Genomic DNA, 23,914 nt, shown 5'->3' on the forward strand with positions numbered 1-23,914 from the left:
AGTTGTCAAAGCATTTCTAGCTTCTCGCCGTGGAAGCCTCCCATTACCAACCGCCAGCTCAGCATTTTAACGGCTGGCTGGTTTGGACACGTGTCTGTTCCGAACGTGACTTTCGTGGCATGTTGTTTCGTGGCAGCTCTGCCACGTGATTCCACGACCCTTAACTGACACGCGTCGACAAACGCTTGGTTAGAAGAAGAAGAAACCTTCGGTGTTCTAGCTCATCTACAAGGAACTGTCCAGATCCAATCAGAATGTGCCAGGTTGGCAAAATCAGCCATCATTGTCTACATTTTGCATACCTGGCGTCCTCTGAATGGAAGATTCAGTGTTTTGTGTTTCATTATTTTACATTTGCTAACATTTTCCGACACTAAGCCTATTGGGAATCTCCAGCCGATCCTACCCTAAAAGAAACCCTCACAAAAGGACTAAAATACCCCTATGAAGTCCAATGCCACATGTCTATTTTCGTCATTTAATCATCCGATAGTTCGAAACCCGTAACGTTCGCGGGCCCACCAAGTTCACTGTCCAAATCTTCAACGTGCCGCTGCTCCGCGGAGCAACGTACATCAGCATGAATAGAGGGGCATTTCTGTCATTTCAACTCTGCCGCATTTCCAGCTCATGTGCGCCATCATCACCTGATCCCATGCCATCTATTCATCGTATAGGATACCATATATGACATACATCATGACCTTGACCCCATACCATCCCCCATTTAAAAGCTCTCCACACCGCGAGAGAGAGAGAGACACCCAGAGATGGAAAGGGAGATGGGGGGCTCTTCCTCCGAGACCGAGACTCCTTTTTCGATCGGAAACCCTAACGCTACATTAGAGAAAGGGAGCAAGAAGAAGAAGAAGAAGAACAAGGAGAAGAAGAGGAGGGAGGAGGAGGAGGAGGAGGAGATGGGGTGGGAGGGGAGGCCGTGGGAGGCGGAGTGGCCGAGGAGGAGCCGGGGCGGCGGCGGGGTGATGCTGGAGGGCTACGTGGAGGCTTTGGACGGAGCGGAGCCAGGGGCGGATGGCGGCGACGGGGTGGTCGGCAGGACGAAGAGCCTGACCGACGAGGACTTGGAGGACCTGAAGGGGTGCTTGGATTTGGGGTTCGGTTTCAGTTACGAGGAGATCCCCGAGCTTTGCAACACTCTCCCGGCTCTCGAGCTCTGCTACTCGATGAGCCAGAGGTTCTTGGACGAGCAGCAGCAGCAGAGCCGGTCGCCGGAGGCGGCGACGGCGGAACCATGTGCTGCTGCATCGTCTCCTGCCCCTGTGGCGAATTGGAAGATCTCCAGCCCTGGTAGGATCGAGATTTTGGTTAACTTTTTGCTCTTCCTGTTTGGAATTTGGTTACTTTGGTCTAGATCTGTACGAAAGTTTTGATTTTGGTTCAAACTCATTTCTCATATCGACAAAGAATCATGTTTTCCACGTATGTGAGAAAATTAAGGGTAAAACATGTTTTGTTTTCTGGTATCTATCAAAATACCGGGGGATTTTGTGGGTAATCTTCTCCTATCAGGGACAAATGGGTGAAAGATTCGATTTTTATGACATTTTTCTTTTTCAAATTTTCAAAATGCGAAAGAAGGATTTCTGTGAAAGATCGCCATGAAACTATTTGATAAATTGGTGATGTTTATATCTACGGTGTTTTCTTTAAAGGTACACTGGCCATTTGCTTATCTGATGGAAATTTTATTTTGTAGTATAGGATTTTTACTACGGTAATGGGTTGTATGAGTTGATTCAAATGAAGATTGAATTAAACTCTGGTTGAAGGTTTTCTTTATCTCTTTCTTTCTGTTCACTTTACGTGACGCTGATATTTTGGTGGGATTTATTGGTGGATCTATGTTTCATCAATAACTTCAAACTTCTCGATTATTTGCCAAACTACTTACAGGTTGCCGTGACTCATGGTCAGTTGAGGTGTGAGGGATTATGCAGGTTCTTTTTTCCTTTAATTGTTAATATGAACTTTGTATCTTAAATTTCTCGCGCAATCCTGTCTTTAGTAACTTTAGTTGTTTAGAAGAAGTTTTTTTTATTTCCTCTCTATCTAACATCTTATAGATATTAGATAATGGTTCTAAACTAGTCTTGCTGTGGTTGTTGTACTAATACCTTCAGACTTGTGCTTATGTTTTTTTTGGTTTGGGGCATTAAACTATGTTTTCTGACATTGTGGCTTAAGAGCAATTTGATACCACCATTCGTTTTGTCAACCTGCATTTGACAAATGGATATGCTTTTCAAAGCTGTGACTTTTTTGATATAAACCTACCAACCTTGCTTTATATTTTAGTGTTTGTTTGCTGAATTCTACTTAGCAATCTTAATGTTTGCTGAGAAGATCCTCATCTTAGACTTCCTGTCAATTTTCATCCTTGTATTTTTCTTATTTTTTTCTTGTACTTTCAGGGGACCATCCTGAAGAGGTTAAAGCAAGGCTGAAATACTGGGCCCAAGCAGTGGCATGTACCGTTAGATTATGCAGCTGATAGAGCACTCTTGTTTTAATCTGTGATCAGAAACAGATTTTCGTGATGATCAACAACCAGGAATCTTTTTGCAGAGATGTCTGCACAGATGCCTTTTGGTATTCTGTGCACCTCTCTTGTTGGGGACAGCCTAGCCAGGATCTGATTCAAGATGATAGAAGAGAGAAATGAGGTAGAAGAAAAAGAAGAAGGAAGAAAGTCGCCTGAACTCTAAGACTTACTAATAAATAACACCATGTAGCTAATCTGCCTCACCTATACATGAATGTACCAATAATTTAAGATTAATAAGTGCATTCCTCCCACCTTGGTACTGCTATATGAATGTGGCTCTTTGCCATTTTTCTTTTCTTTTAAATCACCTTATTGGCAAATTTACGTTCTTTCTGCAATTTTTAGCTGTACCTTCTGCAATGGCTGCTGTTATTGTAGTGAAGTTGGCTATGGGGATCCATTGCAGTCAGACAGCATTACAAGCAGGATCTGAAGCTTCATATATTGGTTTGCAAAGACAAGTCTTAATGTGAGCTCCTGCAGTTTACTATACAATCTCGTTACATTTCATCTGACAGAGGACAGCCCTGGAACACTAAATTCCCTTATCTTCCAGGCAATTCTAATGGGCGACCGTGGTCCCTGAGACCGCAGGTTTTTGCCTTTTGGAGGTGATTCCTTTATGCTGGCAGATGAGAGTAACATTTCGTTTCATTCCCGTGCCATGGTTCCTTTGGTGTCTGGGACCACAGCGGTATCTGTATCAATTAGAGCCCACTTGCACTGTCTACATTCCATTTATTTCAGAATTCCATCCTGTAGTTTTGTTCTTCCTTGCCTTAACCATCTCTTGCTTGCGCATGCTACTGAGCATTTATGCTGAAGCCGTTGTTTGGCTACAGGGATGTTGGATCGCAAGTCACATGCTTGTGTATTGGCCTTTTCTGATGGAGTTGGAAGCTTTCTTTGACATGATTGGAGTACGGAACATAAACATTGCCATACTGCTGGAATTTCTTCTGTTACTGAGTCTTGTAGATCAGAATCAATTTAATCTCTGATCAGTGCTAGTATTTAGACAGGCAGATGATTAGACCATTCCATGGCAGGATTCTTATACCTGTTTGCATTCTTTAATGATTTGATGTCACCGTCAGGAGTTTGTCATGATTTGTATTTTAAAAGGTTGAAGTTTGCTACATTTCCTATCTGCAAGAAAATTATGCTTGCATGCAACAAAACACTGAGAATCTCGTATAATTTAATGAACAATAAAGCAGAAACCCAGGTATCTCTGTACAAACTGTTGATGTTTATTAATTTCAACTTTTTAGAATTTTAAAATGAGAATGGCGAAGATGAATGATAGTCCTTGTTGTATTAATATCATGAAATGGTGGGAGGAACTGGTAGAAACAAAACTTAATGTTTGATGTTAACCCCAAGGAGCTGCTGTCAACTGTATACAGAACTTGTGCCCATAACTCAGAAAGGCTAATATAGATGTGGATTAATTTGCCAATCCTTGCAGCTCTCAGGTTACTTGTATCTGTTAGGTGCTTTACTGACCTTGCACTTGCCTGAACCAATTATCAATGGTTGATGATGCATTTGCTTTGTACAAAAGGTAATACAAGGCATCATAAGGGCTGTACTTGTCCATGGGAATTATTCGTCCAGTAAGTCTTGTTTTATCTGCAGTTCCAACAATAATTCTGATGTATGTGCTAAAATCAATAATTCTGATATATGCCATTACAAATTTAGAGCCTCACTTGTCCTAATAATTGAAATCCCTTGAGTCTTCAAGTAAGACAGACTACTCTATATAAGTCAATTGATTCATGCATTAGGCCTCATTTCTCTTTCAAGGTACCTGTCATTTTAAACTCCATTTATATGCATGTGATGACGTGACATTGTCTTTTCGCACGGATCATACCTTATTGTGTTTTTGGATATTTCATCCCCAGAGCCAGTCCAATTTAAAGTGAGAAAAAACCACCACAAGATTGAGATAACTTCAAAAATGCATCGGAAAATGATTGAAAAGAAATATAAGATCTTTCTAAATATTCCGTGATCTCCATATACTTTCTCAGGATCTCCTTATTTCTAAATATTCCATGATCTCCATATCCTTTCTCAGGATCTCCATGTCTCCCCTTCATTGCAAAAATCGAATCACATCTCTCCAAACTTTTCTCACAAAATTCCACACATATAGACCCACACTGCATTTGGTTATGTGACAGAAAATTTCAAGATAGATATCCCTAATCTTTAGTGTCGCTCAAGATTCTTTTACTTGTGGATTAAAGAATAAATATTTTTGATGGAGACTTGGTGTAATTGAAAAAGTGAAAACAATGAAAAGAGAAAGTAAAGTGAGAGGAAATAATTCTCCTACCCTCAAATAAAAGGTTTAGAAAGAATAAATATAGATAGTGCTGATCTAGTTGGTTTCATTCCAAAAGAAAGTAGAGCTATTTGATGAGATAACTCATAGATTACAATCCACTGCATTTGGTGAGAAAGATTCTAACTGATATTATGTTATTAACCCAATCTACGTCACAATCCACATCACCTGTAGCTCCGTCATGGCACTGGTGTGGCTTTTCTTCACTCTCACCACTTAAACACTCACTGTATGGTCTCTTGGCAACCCCTATTGGGGTAAACTTCGATGCTACAGTCAACCAATTGAAGGCAGCAGTAGGATTTGTTATCAGGGATTTATTCTGGTACTTTGCTTCAGGCTGAAGGTATATTACTACTTCCAATAACTGTGCCATATGCTGAATTAATTGCGGCATGGTTAGGTCTCTATGTTGCTCGCACAAAATTTCATGTAGCTTGTACCTATTTGGAAGGAGAGCCTGCAACAATGGTTAGCTGGCTCAAATCTTCTGATGTCTCTCAATATAAACAATCTCCTTTGTTAGCAGAGCTTCATTAATGACCATGGAGCTCTGCAACTTGCCAAATTTCTCACTCTTCATGAAGATAATCGAGCAGCTGATTATGAAGCTGATTGAGCACTGGCTGGGGATTACAATCTATTTCCAGATAACTATTTAATGATATTTTCCAAGCTGATTGTTGGGGAGTGGCTTATGTTTGCTGCTTCTAATGTTATTCATGCCATATGTTGTTCTCATATTCTACAATATTTTGCTCTGAATCGTAGTTTTTGTTGTGAGGCTGTGCCTTTGGACTCGATTCCTTTGCTGCGTGCAGCAACTTTAATCTATTACCGGTTTGCTGGTGATAACTCTGACATATTCTGATGTCAACAAAGTGGGTTGTCTGCTTTATTACAGGAGATGTTTCGAAGTCAAAAGCTCAGAAGAGGAGATGGCCTCCAGCAAATGTTGGTTATGGTTGCCACTCTGTTTCCTGCTTCTGTGTTACTATTGCAGAAGAAATCTATTTCCCTCCCTTGCCAGTGTTGGCTGCCGTTGGCAAGATCCAATTTCACTGGTTGTTCTGTGATTGGGTTGGCTGGGCGGCAAGTCATCTTCACATCACATGTTCCAGGAATCACTATTAGCATATCATCTTGTATTCTACCCTCTCTTTTTTTTTTTTTTTTTTTGGTATAGTAACTGATGGTATGATGTTTCTAATGTTGCCATGTATCAGCTTCTTGTTTGAATTATTCTTTTAAAGCGTTTGGTTCGTGACCGAAATCGAAATCGAAATTGAAATGAAAATTTGAATCTATAGAGAAGAGTAGGAATTGAGTTTTATATAGATGAGCCATTCTCATTTCATTTTGAAATAAGAATCGAAATGAGACTCTTTCCAATCAAGTAATTAGAATGAAAATCATTCATTCCAATTTCGATTCCAGATCTTCGTTCATCCCAACTAAACACCCCCTTTGAGTCTTTGGCCGGTAGTTGTCATATTTCAGCAGTGCTGGGGCCTGGGAGCATGGGTTATGCACACTCTTTATGCTAGTGAAGCCTTCTGGCGAGGTTCTACCGAAAAAAAGGTCAGACGGACCCTCACACCCAACGGAGGAAAATGACTTTCCAGGAGACTTGCGAATCGGTCCGGTTGGATCGGCTCAGCTTCTTAAACCAAGGTCCTTCGCTGTCGCGAACGCCGCAACCAAATGCTCCGAATAAGAAAAGTCTTTTCCCTCGCCCTCGCTCTCTTCCATTTCCCTCTTCGCTTCTCCTCCAACCCTAACCCTAAAACCCTCAAAACCCAAGCCAGAAAATCCCCACAAATCCAAAAATCGAATGCCCTAATCAACTCCGCTGGCCGCTTCGGCGATCGCCGGGTCCCTGCCGCCGGCCCCCGCTCCAGGTACTATCCCGTTCCCGTTCCCGTTCCAATCCCGGAAGAACCCTCCAATCCCGACGTAGAATCGATCTGTTCCTTGCTATCAGAACCCTCTAATCGATCCAAAGATCTCGACTTTCTGCTTAAAGAGTTCAAGCAGACGCTCAGCTCCGATTTCGTCTTGGAAATTTTGAAGAAGCATCGTACATTGGGGAAGTCCAAAACCCTAGAGTTCTTCTCCTGGGCCGGATTCCAGCTGGGATTCCGATTAGATGATCCTGTGGTCGATTACATGGCCGACTTCCTCGGCCGAAGGAAGCTCTTTGATGATCTCAAATGGCTTCTCAAGGCGGTTTCATCCAATAAAGGCCGAGTTTCAACTCGAACGGTCTCGATTTGTATTAGGTTTCTAGGAAGACAGGGGAGGGTTGAAGAGGCCCTTGCGCTGTTCGAGACCATGGAATCAGAGTTCAATTGCTTTCCTGACAATCTAGTCTTCAATAATGTGCTCTATGTGCTCTGCAGGAAAGATTCAACTGGAGGCTTTGTCGATGTTGCTATCACGATCTTTCGAAGAATTGGGCATCCTGATGTGCACTCATATAGTAATTTAATTGTCGGCCTTTGTAGGTTTGGGAGGTTAGCAAATGCCGTTGAGGTTTTCCATCAGATGAGTGTGTCTAATTTGGCTCCTACAAGATATGCCGCTAATATTCTTATCGGACAATTGTGCGAGCTTGGTGGCAGGAATCAACTGATTGAAAAGGTTAAGGTTAAGGACTGGCGCAGGCCATTTGACATTTTGGTTCCCAATATTTGGGCAAAGAGTGGTATAGAAACTGCGGTTGAGGTTTTGTGGGCAATTACCAAGTTGGGTTTGTTGCCAAGCTCGCATGTTGTGAATGGACTTGTTTCAGAGCTTTGTCGATTGGGAAGCATTGAGGAAGCAATTGAAATTTTGAAGATGGCTGAGAATAGGAAGATGAGATCCATTGATGAGAGTTACACCATTGTGATAAGAGTTCTTTGTGGGCTACGTAGGATGGATGAAGCTTGTAATTTATTTGGAAGGATGATATTTCTAGGATTGAAGCCAAAGCTTATTGTCTACAATTCAATAATTCACTCATTTTGTAAGTTGGGGAATGTAGCTGAAGCACAAGATTACTTTGATATTATGAATAAGAGGAGGTGCGAACCAGATTGTGTAACATATACCATGTTAATTCATGCAAACTGTGCAAATAGGAAATGGGAGGCAGCTTATGAGCTGTTGATGGAGATGGTAGGATTGGGATGGAACCCGCATTTTGGTACTTACAATTTGGTGAACGGTTTTCTGAAAGAATATGGAAGGCTTGATTTGTCACAGAAGTTAGAACGAAAAATGGAAGTTGAGAACTTACAGGCTTATTGTAAAGCAGGTAAATTAGAAGCTGCCTATGATAAGTTAAGCTCAATGCTTGCCAAGGGCTTTTATCCACCGGTCTATGCAAGGGATGCATTTGAGCAGGCATTTCGGAGATCTGGCAGGTGGAAGATAGCACAGGAACTGCTTGCAAGATTGGATCAAATTGTCAGCAAGAATAGTTCTCAAGCTTGAAAGCTTTTGGCCCAAGTAATCTTAAGTTCCAATAATTCTTCAAAATACTAGTATTCATAAAGGCTCTACCTCACAAACTAGAATTATCTGATCTATAGGTATCATTTCCAACCACCATCTATGAACAGATGCATGCACTTGCACATGATTGTACCTACCTTTATATCGCTGATGTACGTGCACTTATTTTTTGAGTTTTTATATGTATCGACTGAAACTAGGACCACTGTAGCCATACAAACAATATTCATATAAATACACATGCATGCATGCACTGGCACAACAATACCCACACAGATAATATTATTTCGAGCTAGCTTGCTTGCCTCTTAGGATATTTAGCTTTACTTTTTGGCCTTATGCTAACTATCTTTTTTCTTATTGCATAGAAGGTCATGTAAAATATGGTTTATGATAAATTTTAGAATTTGCAGAATTATTTCATCCAAATCCATTGAGAAGGAGAAAAAAGGATAGACAACTAGAGATCCACCTGCTAATTTTGACAACGTGCAACTGATCAGGAAAAGAGGAGACTGATATAAAAATTTAAAGAAGCATGTTGATAAAGCTGTTGGTTGTTATGTTTGTTGCAAATTTGAAGTGTTTCACTTCTTGAAGATAAAGCATTCTGTCGATTAATTGATTTGTTTTTCTGCCACCAAGTTCCCTTGATTCCCATGTTTAGAGAGAGATGCCTCAATATGCAAGTCTACTTCTTCACCCTGCATTTTTCTTCACAAATTTAAATAAAGCTCTTGACTTCAGGATCCAGATCATGATAATTATTCCTGTATAACTTCAGACTTGACTATAAGTACTTAGAGACAATTCCTCGACCATGCAATCCATGAGATATACTCTGCCTCGAGCCTATCCTTATCCATGCTGCTAACCACATGAGCTATCTTATTGTTTTACTTTAAGAATAAATTCCACTGAATAGAAGACTCTCAATCTATTTTAGGAGTAGCCGCAGACTGAAAACAGTACTGTATCCAAATAAATAAAACAAACCAAAAAACAGACAGACAGAGACAAACAAACAAACAAATAAATAAAATTGACACTCATATTGTTTCTCCACATAAGATGCCAATCCATTCCATCACCATCTACATTACCATGATAGGCACAATGAAACTTACATGAGATATCAGTTTCTGTTTAAAAATACTTGAATGGGGAATGCTTAGTGGATTATACTTTTAGAAAATTTCTTTTGCATGAATTTTCATTCAATATCTTAATTCAAAAAAAATTCAAAATGATAGATCATCAAAGCAACAAATGTCCCTGGTTGCTGATCTCCTACTGATGAATATTTGTTACTAATGAAAAACTGGATGGGCCAATTTGCTTTACAGCCATGTCTATTCTGCATATAACCTGCTTCAGACCACAACAATAGGCGGCACTTTGAATACCAGAGAGTTAGAATAATTCTAAGAAGTTTTTCAGTGAAAAGGCAAAAAAAAAAAAAAAAAAAAAGACAAAACAAGAAATTTTATTTATAAGATGTGCCAACTAGAAATCACAAGATATTCGAAACTTTATACAATATTCATATTGGTAATAGATTTTCCTCTCCATTTATCTGAGAACTTGATGTTGAAATGATTAAGGATGCTACAATTCCCATGCCTATTACAAATATGTTTCCTTTCTGGTTAACATGCCACATGCATGAGGGGATTGGTTTAAGAACCCACCATGAATGGTACCAAACCATGAATTGCATCAATCCCACATGCAATATGACTTGCCAGCTATAAAGTGAGGACTTTTGGAACCAGGGTTGGGCCTTAACCCCTTAGGGGTCGTTCTTTTGTGGGTAAATATCATGAAAAAGTTAGTCAATTTTTTCATTGACCAACTTACCCATGTTCTCACACTTTTCAAGATGGACAAGTTACTTTACCATGGGCAACATTTACCCATAAAATGAAAAAAAATTTTATGCATCCAGAGGGTGGCTAAATCATTTTTTCATTAGTCAGTAAAGTAGATATTTAATGCTGTACCTGAAATGTCCGTCCTCATTTTCAATGTCTCCATCATTCAATACTTAATAACTTAGTCAAATCTAAAAAGCATAAGGGATATCATGGAAAATATGGATAAATTTTATCAACTTATCCAGAAAAGTAGTAATGTAAAAGAACATGGGTAATAAATTCCGAAGCCACTTTCCTAAGTGTAAAAGAGCATAGGTAAATTATTTTTCTATCTAAATATTGTCTGAAAAATATTTACTCAGGAAAGTATGGATTCTCAGGCAAATCTTTTACCTACAAAAGAACGGGCTCTTAAGTGGAAGGATATTGTAACGACCAAAGATCACTGGATAATGTCAGAGTACTTCTATGAGAAAAACAAAATACACCTATGGGGATGGCAATATTAGCCGAGCTATTGGGTATCTAACCCAACCCGATCCAACCAACCTGAATGGGGCAGGTCTTACCCGAATCGATTAGAACCCAGAGTGGGTACAAGTTCTAGAAAAAAATATCTAAAGTAGGTTTGAGTCGTGTATGGATAATTGTATGCCTTGTCCCAAATCTAATCTGATTTAATCTTAATCTATATTCCTCTTTCAAAATTATAATTGTTTTATAATGTTTGCATGATGAGTTTCTTATGTAATCTGATCTGATCTAACCTTTTTTGTCTACCCGACCCAATCCGACCTGCATCTCTAATTGATCCGATCCATCCTGACCCAAGGTAGGTACGGGGCGGGTATGGGTATGGAGTTTATAAGTGCGGGATAGGTACGGATATTGGCCAACCCGACCCATTGCCATCCCTATACACCTAATAGTTGCTGATACAAAAAATATAACAGAATTATTTTTTTAGTCGATAGATGGTGAGATTATTGATTATTTAAATGCATTGTATATTAAGGGTGGGGGAAGGGATTGATACATTGCTAATTTGCTATGTTAATACAGATCCCGGGCATTTTTATCATGCTTTCCCTCATACCCATGGTATGTTTCCTTTGGCTTCACCAAGCTTTTCTATATTAGTTAGTCCATGTGCTTATCATCCATTGTTTCTACATCTAATCTCCTACTTGTTCTCGAACCTTGAAAATTGGATGTGTCATATTAGGTAATTCTTAAAACAAGAGGTGTATGTCATGTAAGGTGCACCATCTTGCAGGGTTATGGATTGCTAGCATTGCAAGCACACCTTCCCCACTCCATCCACTGGAATGCGATGTCAATGGCAACAGAAAAACAGGGAGCAAGATCATGGTTGCATGCAACTCTCCTTTACATAGCCATGTATGCCTTTGCTTTGGCTGAGGGTGGTATGCATTCTGCCTAACCATCTCTGTGTGGTGGTCAGCTCTACAACTGGTTAAATCAAAGCACTAGTCCAGCTTCTTCAGCTGGTTCACCTTTGGCACCTTATGAGGACCTTTCACAGGCTAATTCTCATGGTGTACATTGAGAATGACAACAGGTGGACTATTGGACTTCGTGTCTCTGCTGCCCTTTCAATTTTGTTAGAGTGTTGGTGTTAGCTAGTGGTTTCTCTTTTGATCGCAACCAGAAGGGAGTCCTCTGACTAGAATTTTTCTGGTATACTAGGACTCATAATCAGCGATTGCATAGATGAGATTATGCACTCAGACTAATGCTAGAATCAGTTATAGTTTATCAAATTGTCTCTAGTTTCTTTTGAAACACATTCATTCTCAACATAAAGATATAGTGATGAGTGCTACCTATCCTTGATCCCCCACTTAGGTTTCTGTGGCTGCCTTCAGAAAAGCAAAGGCTCGTAGTACCTGAAAATCAGGATCAACTGCAACAGATTGCTGAACATATGACTGTGTTATCTCATACAAAGGGTCTAAAGTAAGTCCCAATTTCATCAATTTTTTTTTTTTCCGGTTGCAAGTCAAGCATGCAGATACAATTAATTCTTAAATTAAGTGTTATACTACATAGTATTTAATCTACAAAAAGATTCTTCCCAAAATAAAAATTTTTGAGTAACATTCCTAGTTCCATATCGACTTGTATCATTACATGAAGATTTTAAAGCTTGCATATGTTGCTGTTATTAGATTTCTTAATAAAGATTGCCCTTCTATTGATCATGGAGACAAGGGGCCTTCATCCTTCTGCATTGTAAAGTGCTGTCAAAGATTGTCCTTCAGATGTTTCCCATCTTCATCAGCTCTGTGCTACCAATTCCTATGCTATTGACGTTCACCATCCAGCAAGGCAGTCCTATGAACACAAGGCTGAGAAAAATTCATATTTCTCCTGCACATCTCTTTGTAATTCCAAAATCTTTCAGTCGGTGATCCGAGTAATCTACAGAGCCATTAATTGTGCCTTTTGCTTGAAGGATAACGGGCTATGTAGGTGGGATCACTCCCCTGCAGCGTGTTGGTATTGACTTTATATCAACATCTTTCGCTACATGTGTGGCAGCTTTGGTGGAGAGAGAAAGAGCATTGCAGAGAAGAATGGGCTAGTGGACACTGACAAAGGGGTGCCCATGTCGGTGCGCACTTTTTTTTCGGGCATCTTTGATGTTACTTGTTCTACTGGATCACTAGATTTCTAAAGAATGCAATCGATGGGGACAACCATATTCTGGTGCACACTTGGGTCTGCATCCCGCACTTTCTAGTTGACATGGTGCAAAGCTGCTGGACAGGGTGATGGGGAAAAGGGATAGTTAGAGGGAGCCACCTTGATCGGTTCTGGTTACTTTCAGTCCATGGACTCCTGGCATTCTTGAACTATTTGTACCGGGCATGGAGGTATTCCTGTAGGCATATTCCCTGCATTACAACAGAGATGGTTGAATGTAATGACAAGATTTCTTCCCAAACAGGGGAGCTGGTTGTGATTTAATTGCATCACATTGTAGGAAGGTTATTTCTCAGAGTTGGTTATTACATCAATATAAGTGCAAATAATCTATTTATTGGTAGGCAAGTGATGTATCATTAAAGAATTTGGTGGCAAATGAATGGAGAATACTAGCATTTCTGTCACATGAATCATTAGATGGGGACACTGCAACGATAATATTTTAACTTGATGCTGTAAATTTACAATTGAGAGAGCCACAGATGGTGAATTTTTTTTGCAATCTATAGGCTGAGTTGTACACGTAAATACCATCTAGCGTATGCTGTTTGCTTACCTAACCTTTGGTGCTTAAGTCTCCTAAGTTTGGAAACTACTAAGCATATGAATCTCATGTCAGTTGTATTTTCCTGAAATTATTTTTAGAGGTAAATATTCATGAATTTTTCAGACTTAGAGTAAGTAGGTTTGGCACTTTTTATTTTTTTTTGTGTGATAGATATGCTTAACTCCTAAGTATTGATCAATTCATCATATCTCATCATGACATAAACAATAATGTGCTATGCTAGCATCAATTGAATATCATGAGCTCCTCTGACTTTTTATAAATAAGTTAATTAATATGAGATGACGTAAATCCTACAATGAGAGCACAGTTAACCCCTAGTCTCCTTTCAGGTTATTTCCCTTCACTTCTCATACTTCCGCTGCTACCCCACTCTATGTTGGTCGTCCCATTTTCCATGCACATTATGGGAACCTGCTAAGAGCAAATAGCTTCTAGTATCTCAAGACCACAGCCTTCTCTGCAGTAAGCTTTTCTGGTTTTCAATTGTTATGTGTACAAACTATTAGATAGTGGAAGAGGGCGAGCTTTGGCCAATGATAAGGTTGCTTTATTGTGACTACGAGGTTATAAACATGGAAACAGTCTCTCCATATGTCATGGTAAGACTGCATGTATTTGATCTTCCATACCCTAAGCCAAAGTATCAGGATATGACAGCATCCAGTAGATGATATATAAGCTGTCTCATTGAATTTTGATGTTTCATGTCAGTCATTCATGAACAGCAAGAGCATGATTTGCTATACCAAAAACTCCACTTCTTCTTGAAGTATATAATTGCTAAATAAACACTACCCTATGGCTCTATTAATTAAAATGGTTATGCATGCTCGAATGATGTTATTGCCTGTGCAAGAAAATGTAACTTCCTTGATCCTAGCAAGTAGCATGATGAGACAGCCAGACGAATATGCTGGATTCAACTAATATTGTTATATGCTTTGGGCAACTATGAACCTTTATTTCCCAAATCAGCAGGCATGACAGATCTCAAAAAGAAGAAGAAGTAGAAACAATCGGTAAGAGAAGCTACTGATGAATAATCCATTGGAAAGATTGGTAGATTTAACAGAAAACAAGCATTTCAGTAGTCATTTCTTGTTTCCTTCAACAAATAGACTGCTATTCAGGTGGCAAAGTAGTCATGACCACCGGGTGTTAGCCCTCTAGCTTCTCCTGATCCAAAAAAGGGAACCCAGAAACCAGTTCAGAGCTTGTATCTGTGTGCCTTAGTTACTCTATTTGCATGCATATCTGGTAGTCTATGCTCAATCGACTAAACTATAATTCTCAACTTAAATTATCGGCTAAATTGTATTTCATCAACCAACTTTGAATTGTTGCATGGAAGCTCCTGATTTCATAGTTGGTTGGTCTCTTCATTGTTGTTACATTGTCCATCCTTATGAGATCACCGACAGACCCTTTCAAGACTTGCAAAATCCCGGATGGTAGGCTGAACAAAATGCCACAATTACCTGTCATACTTTTTTAAAATAAGATTCTTATCATAATTTATCATATGGGTAATGCAAGCTAATGAAGACTTCAGCTCAGTTATGATCATGGATAATGGAAAATGGCAGCTTCTTTGTTTGTGATAGATAACACAACAATTTCTGAACAAGCAAGTTGGTTCCACATGCCACTCTCCTTTCATGATATTTTATTTTCTGATTTTGTTGGAGGTATTCATACTAGACATGTTATTCGTCCAGCCTATCGAAATAAAAATATCGAAAGAAAAAAAGAGGGGAAAAAAAAAAGGCGCCCAAGTTGATTAAATTTGAGGTCGGTGAATCTAATCATTGTGATGCGGCCTTTATCTGATCAATAAAAGCCTTTTGTACAATCACAGGCCTATCCTATTATAGTCCACCCAAAGTGGGTATACGACTCCGGCTTCTTGGATTAGAGTGGAGAACCACATGTCAAAGCAGCACTTGAACAGAAGCTTGAAGTTGTTCTAAGAGCACCATGGCTATCCAGGGCTTTGTGGATTGGAGGGGAAATCCAGTCAATAAGAAGAGGCATGGTGGAGTCAGAACTTCATATTTCATCTACTGTAAGTAGCCTCACACACCACTCTTTGTTCATCTGACTGCAAATTAAGTTGGTGCTAGCAAATCTTACGTGGTTTTATAGACAAGACAGGAGTAAAACCCAAAGGTGGCAAAAATGAGATTTGAATGTCTACTGCTTAAAAACTAATGAGTTTGCTCATTTTGCAGTCATGGTAGTGATGGGAAACATAGCTCATATGGCCAATGTACTGAACTTGGTTAAATACCTACATGGCACCATGCATATGGGCATTTCAAGCTCTTCAACCACAGTCACAAACTTTATCGGCGCCGCATGCGGGTTTTCTCTGTTAGGAGCCTTTGTTTCAGACTCATTCATCACACGATTTAAAACCATACTCATATTCGGCCCTGTGGCCTTCTTGGTAACGCATCTCTTTCTTTCTGCTGCATGAATTCATTCAGTTTCTCTATTTATTTATTCTTGTTTATTGATAGATATTTATCCATCTGAAAAAAGAGCTAGGCTCATTAAAGATATCTTGCTTTCTTATTCCCTTTTTCTGTTCTTTATTTTGTATCATGGAATCAAAATCTAGAGACCTGTTTCATAAGTTGCTTGAACTTCTACACTTAATAGCAGTTAGCACAATTAAATTTACACACAACTAGTGGCTAACAAGGAGCGTTGTTTCAAAGATGCCCAAACTAGACGTTACGATGATAACTGAAGGTGCAATGATACAACATGACCTATATACTTATAGGAGATGTTCTGTTGGAAGTAATCTTCCATAGAACTTGCTATGTTGCTGTTATAATGATTTTAGATCCATATCATAAAAAAAAAAATTATTCAAAATAAATACTGAAAAATTGAAAAGAACTTGTTTGGATCGAGGAGTGTTAAAACACGGCCTTAAGAATGTAATTTATCTCCTATATATATGGATCTGCAGTGATCTCATCCTGAAGATACAGTAATTCGGCTCAGTCTAATCCTCTTCTAATAATTACGATCACTTAAAGACTTGATTGAGGTCTGCGGCGATCTCATCCCCAAGGTATAATAATCTGATTCAGCATGATTCTCCTCTAACAAGCATGATCACTAGAGAGGCTTGATCCAAAAGACTTCCTTCAAATGTCTAAATGAGAAAAAGAGGAGAGAAAAAAAAGATAGCCTCTGTCTCAGAAAGAAAAAATCTCTCAAGAGTAGAGACAAAAAGAAATCAGATTGTATTCTAAATGATCTAAAATAGTCAGATTCAGAGCTTATTTATAAACTCTGTGCGAAGGCCAAGGAGATACGATATTTTAAAATACTATATTTTTTTTGGAAACCAACATTCTCTTCCGAAGAGTCGTAACTTTTCGAAAAGAGGCATATGGCAAAAAAAAAAATTAAAAAATTTAAATTTAGGGGATAAGATTTTTAAAAATTTAAAGTTTTTCAAATTAAAATTTCAAAACAATCCCCTCACAAAAGATTTAAATTTTTGAAAATCATAGAGAAGAATATCTAAACATCTTATATTAAGCAATAGGTGAGGTGTTCTATAAACTTGAATCTCACTTAATGCTGATAGTATCCATCTAAAAAAACTATAGTGGATTAGACCTTCAGCTAGGCCCTTAAACTCAGATTTTAACTCATCACACATAGAGTGGATATCAAATGGGTCCTTATATGGTTGGCGTCATTCAAAGGCCTTGTGCTTGGTATTTGATTTTTTATGGGAATTTTGTTAAGATTAGCTCAAACCCCTAACTGCAGCCTATATGATAATACTCACATAGATAAGTCCTTCAATAGTATTTATAATCTAATACTCTATAAATTTTCTATCTTGTACTCGCTAATACTCTATTTCATATGAAGGATGAATTGGAAGAAGAATGGATAGAGGAGAAAGGATGGATGAGAGAGAGAGAGGATGGAAGATCTATCCATCCTCTTATATATATAGTGAAACATGGAAGGATAGATGAGAATGATTTTCTCCTCTATTTAGTATAGAAAAAATAAAAAAAAAATATAGATGATATTTATATGATATTTTTATCAAACTATTTTTTAAATAAAAAATATTATTATCATCAATTTATGATATTTATGTATACTAAAGAAGTAGAGAAATATATAGACTTATAACCTAATAATTATATAAATATTTAATTTAGTTAGATGATATTTTTATGAAATTTTTACTAAATTATTTCAATAAAAAATATTATTATCATCAATTTATAATATTATTTATAGTAAAGAAGTATAAAAATGTATAAACTTATAATCTTTATAATTTATAATTATATAAAAATAATATAAATATTTAATTAAATTAAATAAAATAAATTAATTAATTTATATATAAATTATATAAATAAATTATTTATTTATAATTTAATTTAAATAATTAATTAATTTTATACAAATAGTTAAATAAAAATAGTAAACATAAATAGAAAGATAAAAGATAATTCTAATTATTTATTTATAATTATGAAAATTATGTACTAATATTAAAATAATTAGTAATAAAATTTTGTAGTATAGGATTAATATTATGGATAAAATAAAAATATATAAATAAAATGAAGGAAAAAGTGAAGAAATGTTAAGACGTTCTGTGCAATCAAATTAAACTTGCTAAACAACTGATAGAATTTCTTAAACCAATGGAAATATTCTTACCCAAAAATTGTGATATTACCATTATGATGATTTTAGATCAAGAGCTTGCCCATATTGAGGCATGTGAATACATTCCAAGAACATGATTCAGCTTCTATGTGCAAGTTTGTATCAATCTCATCCTAAAGTACAACAACCCAACTCCCAAATAAGAAAAAAGGAGTGGAAAAAGAGGAAAAATGAAAGACCAAGTCCATGTCTCAGAAAGAAAGAGTCTCTCAGGACAAATAAAAAGTAGAGATAAGAAGGAATCAGGTGGTGTTCTAAATGATCCAGAACAACAGAATCCAGAGCCTATTTATAGGCTTTGTTTGTGGGCCGAGGAGACACCGTGATAAAGAGATACAATATTTTAAAATATTATATTTCTTTAAAAATTAAAATTCTCTTCCGAAGAGCCATAATTCTTTAGATAGAGGAGCCTGACAATTTTTTTTTTAAGAATTAAAATTTAGGAGACAAGATTTTTTAAAAAAATTTAAATCATTTTCAAATTAAAATTTCAACATGTTCTGCTCTTGGCTTATCTAACAAATCGATACGGAACTTAGAGCTGTTTTATCTCACAAATCTCCTATTTCAGGGTTATGCATTGCTAGCATTGCAAGCACACCTCCCATCACTCCATCCATCAGACTGTGAGATCAATGGGCAGCAGAAGAATTGCGAGCAAGTTCATGGCTTCAACTCTGCCCTGCTTTGCATCGCTCTGTACACCATTGCTTTGGGCGAGGGCTGTGTGCGTGCTGCCTTACCATCTTTGGGAGGAGATCAATTCGACGATAAGGATCCAGCTGAGTCGCAACTCAAAGTCAGCTTTTTCAATTGGTTCACATTTGGAATTTCTCTGGGAGGATTCATAGGCCTTACACTTGTGGTGTGGATCGAGAACAACAAGGGATGGGATATTGGTTTTGGTGTCTCTTCACTAACAATTCTCCTAGGACTGGTAGCAGTAGCTAGTGGTGCTTCTTTCTATCGCATTCAGATAACAAAAGGAAGTCCTCTGACTCGAATATTGCAGGTAAAACTTTATCAGGCAGAAAATTTGTTATAGCTTTAAGAGAATAGACTCCAAGATTCTAATCTGTTTTGTTCATCAGTATGTCTCAAGTTTCTTTTAAACAAACTTGATCATATATAAGGGGACGAGTGCTATATTTTGCTGATCTTCCCCACTTCAGGTTTTTGTGGCAGCGTTCAAAAATCGAAAGCTCGTGTTGCCTGAAAATTTAGACCAACTGCAACATAATTCTGAGGATATGGATGGCATTGAAGGCCTTCCTCACACAAAGGGTTTCAAGTAAGTCTCGACATCATCTAGTGTCTCTATTTTGTGTATGTTCATGTTTTCAGAAAAAATAGTGACACAAAAAAATTAATATCTCTCACCATGTAGCATCTAAAACAATTTGCTGTCCAAACTAAACCTTTTAAGTAGCATCATTGTTTACATGATGACTTGTGTGTTCCTATAATCATTGACAAATGTTCTTTTTTGTGCTTATTAGATTCCTTGATAAAGCTTCAATTAATCATGGAGACACAGGAACGTGGTCCTGCACTGTAACACAAGTAGAGGAGACGAAAATTGTACTTCAAATGCTTCCTGTCTTAATCAGCTCTGTGCTTGGTTACATATCTTCTCCTCTTCTCGTGACATTCACTGTCCAGCAAGGCAGCACTATGAACACAAAACTTGGGAAGATCCACATCTCCCCTGCAACTCTCTTTGTTATTCCATTGATCTTTCAGATGGTGATCTTGGTAATCTATGATCAATTCATTGTGCCCTTCGCACGAAGGATCACAGGCTATGTAGGCGGTGTTACTATCTTGCAACGCGTGGGCGTTGGTTTCGCTGCTTCAGCATTAGCAACATGCGTGGCAGCATTGGTGGAAAGGAAAAGAAAAAACTTGGTAGAAGAGCATGGGCTAGAGGACTTTGAAACTGGTGTCCCCATGTCTGTATTTTGGCTAGGAGTGCAGTTCTTTCTTACGGGCATTGTTGATGTAACTTCATTTGTTGGATTACTGGAATTCTTTAATGGCGAAGCTTCAAGAGGGATGAAATCGATAGGAACAGCCATATTCTGGTGTGTGGTTGGGTTAGCATCCTTGTTGGGAACTTTGCTGGTTGACATGGTGAACAAAGCTACTAGAGATGGTGATGGTGGAAGGGGGTGGTTAGAGGGTACCAACTTGAACAAAAGTCACCTTGATCGGTTTTACTGGTTACTGACAGTCCTCGAACTGGCAGCTCTCTTGAATTATTTGTACTGGGCAAGAAGATACGTATATAGGCATGATCCTCGTGTTCCACAAGAGCTGACTGAAATAGATGATAAGGTTTCCTCACAAACAGGAGAGGTGGTTGCAGTCTAATCGCAGCTCTACACATTGTCAGTGCACGTGAAAGTTTTTATCTTCCAAAGTAATTGGAGACTTATGACATTAGTGTACCAATATTACTGAAGGCACAAACAATATCAGTAAGAAAACTGTTTGTTGAATAAAGGATTGAGTGCTAACTGAATTAGTGGTGAATATGAACCCGACAATATCCATCCAAATCTATTTTTGTATATGAATCTATCCGGACATAGATATAATTTAAGCATCCAACTGACATAGATATCCGTATCTATATCCGCCAAAGGAAAATAGACATGGATGTGCTTAAATAACTATCCGATCCATATCCGAATATCCGATTTTATTTATAATTTTATTTAATTTTATATAATATTCATTAATTTTTTAAAAAAATATATGATCATATTAACATACCATTAGCTTCATTTATCATCAATTACTCATTTTGTTAACTAAACCTTTGCTTGCTTGCTTAAGTCTCCTAAAATTGTAAATAATCAACAATGTGGAGCTCATGACTATGATTTTTCTTGACTTTCTCTAACTCACATAAATGAATTTTACTCAAGAACTATGGTGCTGGTTACCGAAAGAAGATGGAGAACCAATGACCACTTTTCATTCGAGGGAGACCAGAATCAACCAAAGCATTCATCCACATTGAAGAGGGCCATATTAAGACATGCAAGTTCATCCCACTAGAAATGACATCCCTCCTCCAAATGCAGCTCTGGTGAAGGGGCTCTATCCTTCTTCTTTCCTCATTATGAATGGTATCCCATAAAACTCAGCCTCAATATGTTCTTCGTGATGATCGTCTTGGAGTCCCCAACGTGCTAGGCTCTGCCCATCCAATTTTGATTGGTAGCATGAGCATGGTGATCCTCTCACTTTTTGTTGCCCAGCTATGCAACCCAAGAGGGGGGGTGAATTGGGTTTCTAAAAATTTTAGGCTTAACTAATGACTTATGAAAAATGCTTGTCAATAGCTAAATGAAAGTGGAGTGTAAACTTAATTCAAGACTAACTGCCAAAAGCAAGAATGCAAGGAAATAATGAAGAGTTAAAGAGAAGCAATTATGCACACCACAAACAAAAGGATTTATAGTGGTTCGGTGCCAACCTTGCACCTACATCCACTCCCCAAGCTCCTACTTGGGAATTTCAATCCACTAATCTTGTATTCAACCCGAATACAAATGTCGGAAACTCCGACACTAGCTATCCCAAGCTAGTCCACTTGTTTTTCGGGTACAAGCCAATCCAATACACTCCGATTCTAGGTTCAGATCAACCTTCCCTTGTTTTGGAACCCCTCTAAAATAAAAACAATCACTCAAACTGAGCAAAATAATTTATAGCACAAATAAGTACAAAGAAAGCTCCTTTAATGAGCGAATATAACTTTAAATACACTTTACTCAGAAGAAGAAGACCCTTTTTGGATTTTCTCAAAGTGGTTGGAGACTTGAATATGCACTTGAGGAGTTGGTGAGCTTGGTTTAAAGGCTTCTTCAAAGCTTTGAATGAACTCTTGATAAGGGCTGAAAAGTTGGCTTGAAAAACCCTTTTTCAAATTCTCTCTTTTGAATGCTCTTGAATGCTCTCTTGAATGCTCTTCAAAATCTCTTTCTTGTTTCTCACCTTTTGAATCCTTTTATAGCTCTAAGAAATAGAGGAAAACATTCTAGACTGAAAAAGAGCCGTTAGACCACATTAAATGAGCATTAAAAGCACTTAAAACGGGTTAAAAACTAGCCGTTGCGGAGAAATCCCGTCACAGGGGTCGACTCATGAGTCGACTCATGCCTCAGGGGTCGACTCATGAGTCGACCTCTGTTGAAGAATACCAGAAAACAGGATTCTGTAATTTTTGACCTAAAACTGCAGGGGTCGACTCATGGGTCGACTCATGCCTTGAGGGTCGACTCATGGGTCGACTCACAGGTTGTGCCAAGCCAAAAATTCTGCGTGCCAAACAGCTCATTGTGCCATGAGCTGACTCATGGGTCGACTCATGAATTTCAAACATGCATAACTTTCAAAATACAAGTCCAAAAATAATAAAATTTTCGTCAATAGATCACAAATATTTTGTTCTACCATTTGATACTATCAAATCAGGGTTTTGGTAAAATTATGATTTTGCCCCTGAAGAGCAAAAAGACTTTTTCAAATGAAAATTATTGGTACCCCTTCAACTGCTTTGTAATCATCAAAATCAATCTAGGGAGTAACAATCTCCCCCTTTTTGATGATGACAAAACTCTTGAATAAAAGCATCTATGTGAATCATGAATTTCAAAAGGATGCATTATAAGTGCATTTGCTTGAAAAGAAGATTGATTCTTTTGGCATGTGATACAAATGGTCATTTGCATAAATAGTTTGCCCATTTGCTTAAAGATTTGAAAATTTGCTCATTGGATTATGTGATTTTGGTGTTAGAGTAGAAAATTTGTTTTTGTTATTAGAGCAAGTTGTATCTTGAAAATTTGCTCATTCTCATTTGATTATTTAGTTTTAGTATCAGAGCAAAAATAATTAAGTGTACCAATGCATGTCTAAGAATTAATTGTAAAGTATATCAGAGCATGTCAAATTTAAGATGTATCAGAGCAAGTTAAATTTTAAAGCATATCAGAGCATGTTTAAGGAGTAATTTTAAAGGTTGCTCATTTGCATTTAATAATTTTACTTTTGATATTTTTCTTTAATTTCTCCCCAATTCATTCATTTTATTTTCAAGTCTTTTAATAATTTATAATTTTACTTTTGATATGTTTCTTTTTCTTTTTCTTTAATTTCTTCCTCTTTTTGACATCATCAAACATTGTTAACTCCCCCTCTTTTTCTGAATACGTTTTCTCTGTAGTGTTTCTTCAAACTTCTAGTGCTAATCATTAATGTTTGCTCCCCCTGAATACAGCAATCATTAACCAAAATATGCCATAGATTACCATAGATATGAATTATCAACAAAGAGAAGATATATAACCAAGAGATGATAGACATCATTACAAAGAGTAGATATATAATTAAAAGATGATTAAAAACATAGTTGTTTCAATACATATTTCATATCATAAAAGTCAGCTAGCTAATGTCATTACATGGCCCAAAATACAGATCCTAGAAAGAACAAGAGACTAACACCTAGGATCTAGTAAAGCTCATGACTAGATGGATCGGAGTCATCAGAGATA

At 37.7% G+C, this 23,914-nt stretch overlaps 2 protein-coding genes and 1 pseudogene across 22 annotated transcripts; all 3 read left to right on the forward strand.

The window, feature by feature from the left end:
- Positions 1–731: 731 nt before the first annotated feature.
- Positions 732–2,904, forward strand: LOC105051437 (uncharacterized). The gene is made up of 2 exons (XM_010931889.4): positions 732–1,308; positions 2,433–2,904. The coding sequence occupies exons 1-2, from the start codon at positions 771–773 to the stop codon at positions 2,510–2,512; spliced, it is 618 nt and encodes a 205-aa protein (XP_010930191.2). The 5' UTR covers positions 732–770; the 3' UTR covers positions 2,513–2,904.
- A 3,692-nt stretch (positions 2,905–6,596) lies between these two features.
- LOC105051436 (protein NRT1/ PTR FAMILY 4.6) lies at positions 6,597–20,879 on the forward strand. Of its 21 annotated transcripts, XM_073243089.1 has the most exons (10): positions 6,693–6,829; positions 11,369–11,407; positions 11,583–11,888; positions 12,176–12,286; positions 13,940–14,209; positions 15,469–15,675; positions 15,842–16,059; positions 18,916–19,356; positions 19,517–19,635; positions 19,844–20,879. In XM_073243089.1, exons 6-10 carry the CDS (start codon positions 15,588–15,590, stop codon positions 20,715–20,717), a joined length of 1,740 nt encoding a protein of 579 aa, XP_073099190.1. In that variant the 5' UTR covers positions 6,693–6,829; positions 11,369–11,407; positions 11,583–11,888; positions 12,176–12,286; positions 13,940–14,209; positions 15,469–15,587; the 3' UTR covers positions 20,718–20,879. The 21 variants fall into 21 exon arrangements, 6 of the variants coding, with proteins under 6 accessions (XP_073099188.1, XP_073099189.1, XP_073099191.1 ...); XM_073243088.1 differs by lacking the exon at positions 11,369–11,407 and having other exon boundaries at positions 6,691–6,829; XM_073243090.1 differs by lacking the exons at positions 11,369–11,407; positions 11,583–11,888 and having other exon boundaries at positions 6,691–6,829.
- On the forward strand, positions 12,529–13,443 carry LOC140851526 (protein NRT1/ PTR FAMILY 4.6-like; annotated as a pseudogene).
- Positions 20,880–23,914: the final 3,035 nt, after the last annotated feature.

The sequence above is a fragment of the Elaeis guineensis genome, chromosome 9 (assembly GCF_000442705.2).
Source record: "Elaeis guineensis isolate ETL-2024a chromosome 9, EG11, whole genome shotgun sequence".
Classification (NCBI taxonomy): domain Eukaryota; kingdom Viridiplantae; phylum Streptophyta; class Magnoliopsida; order Arecales; family Arecaceae; genus Elaeis; species Elaeis guineensis.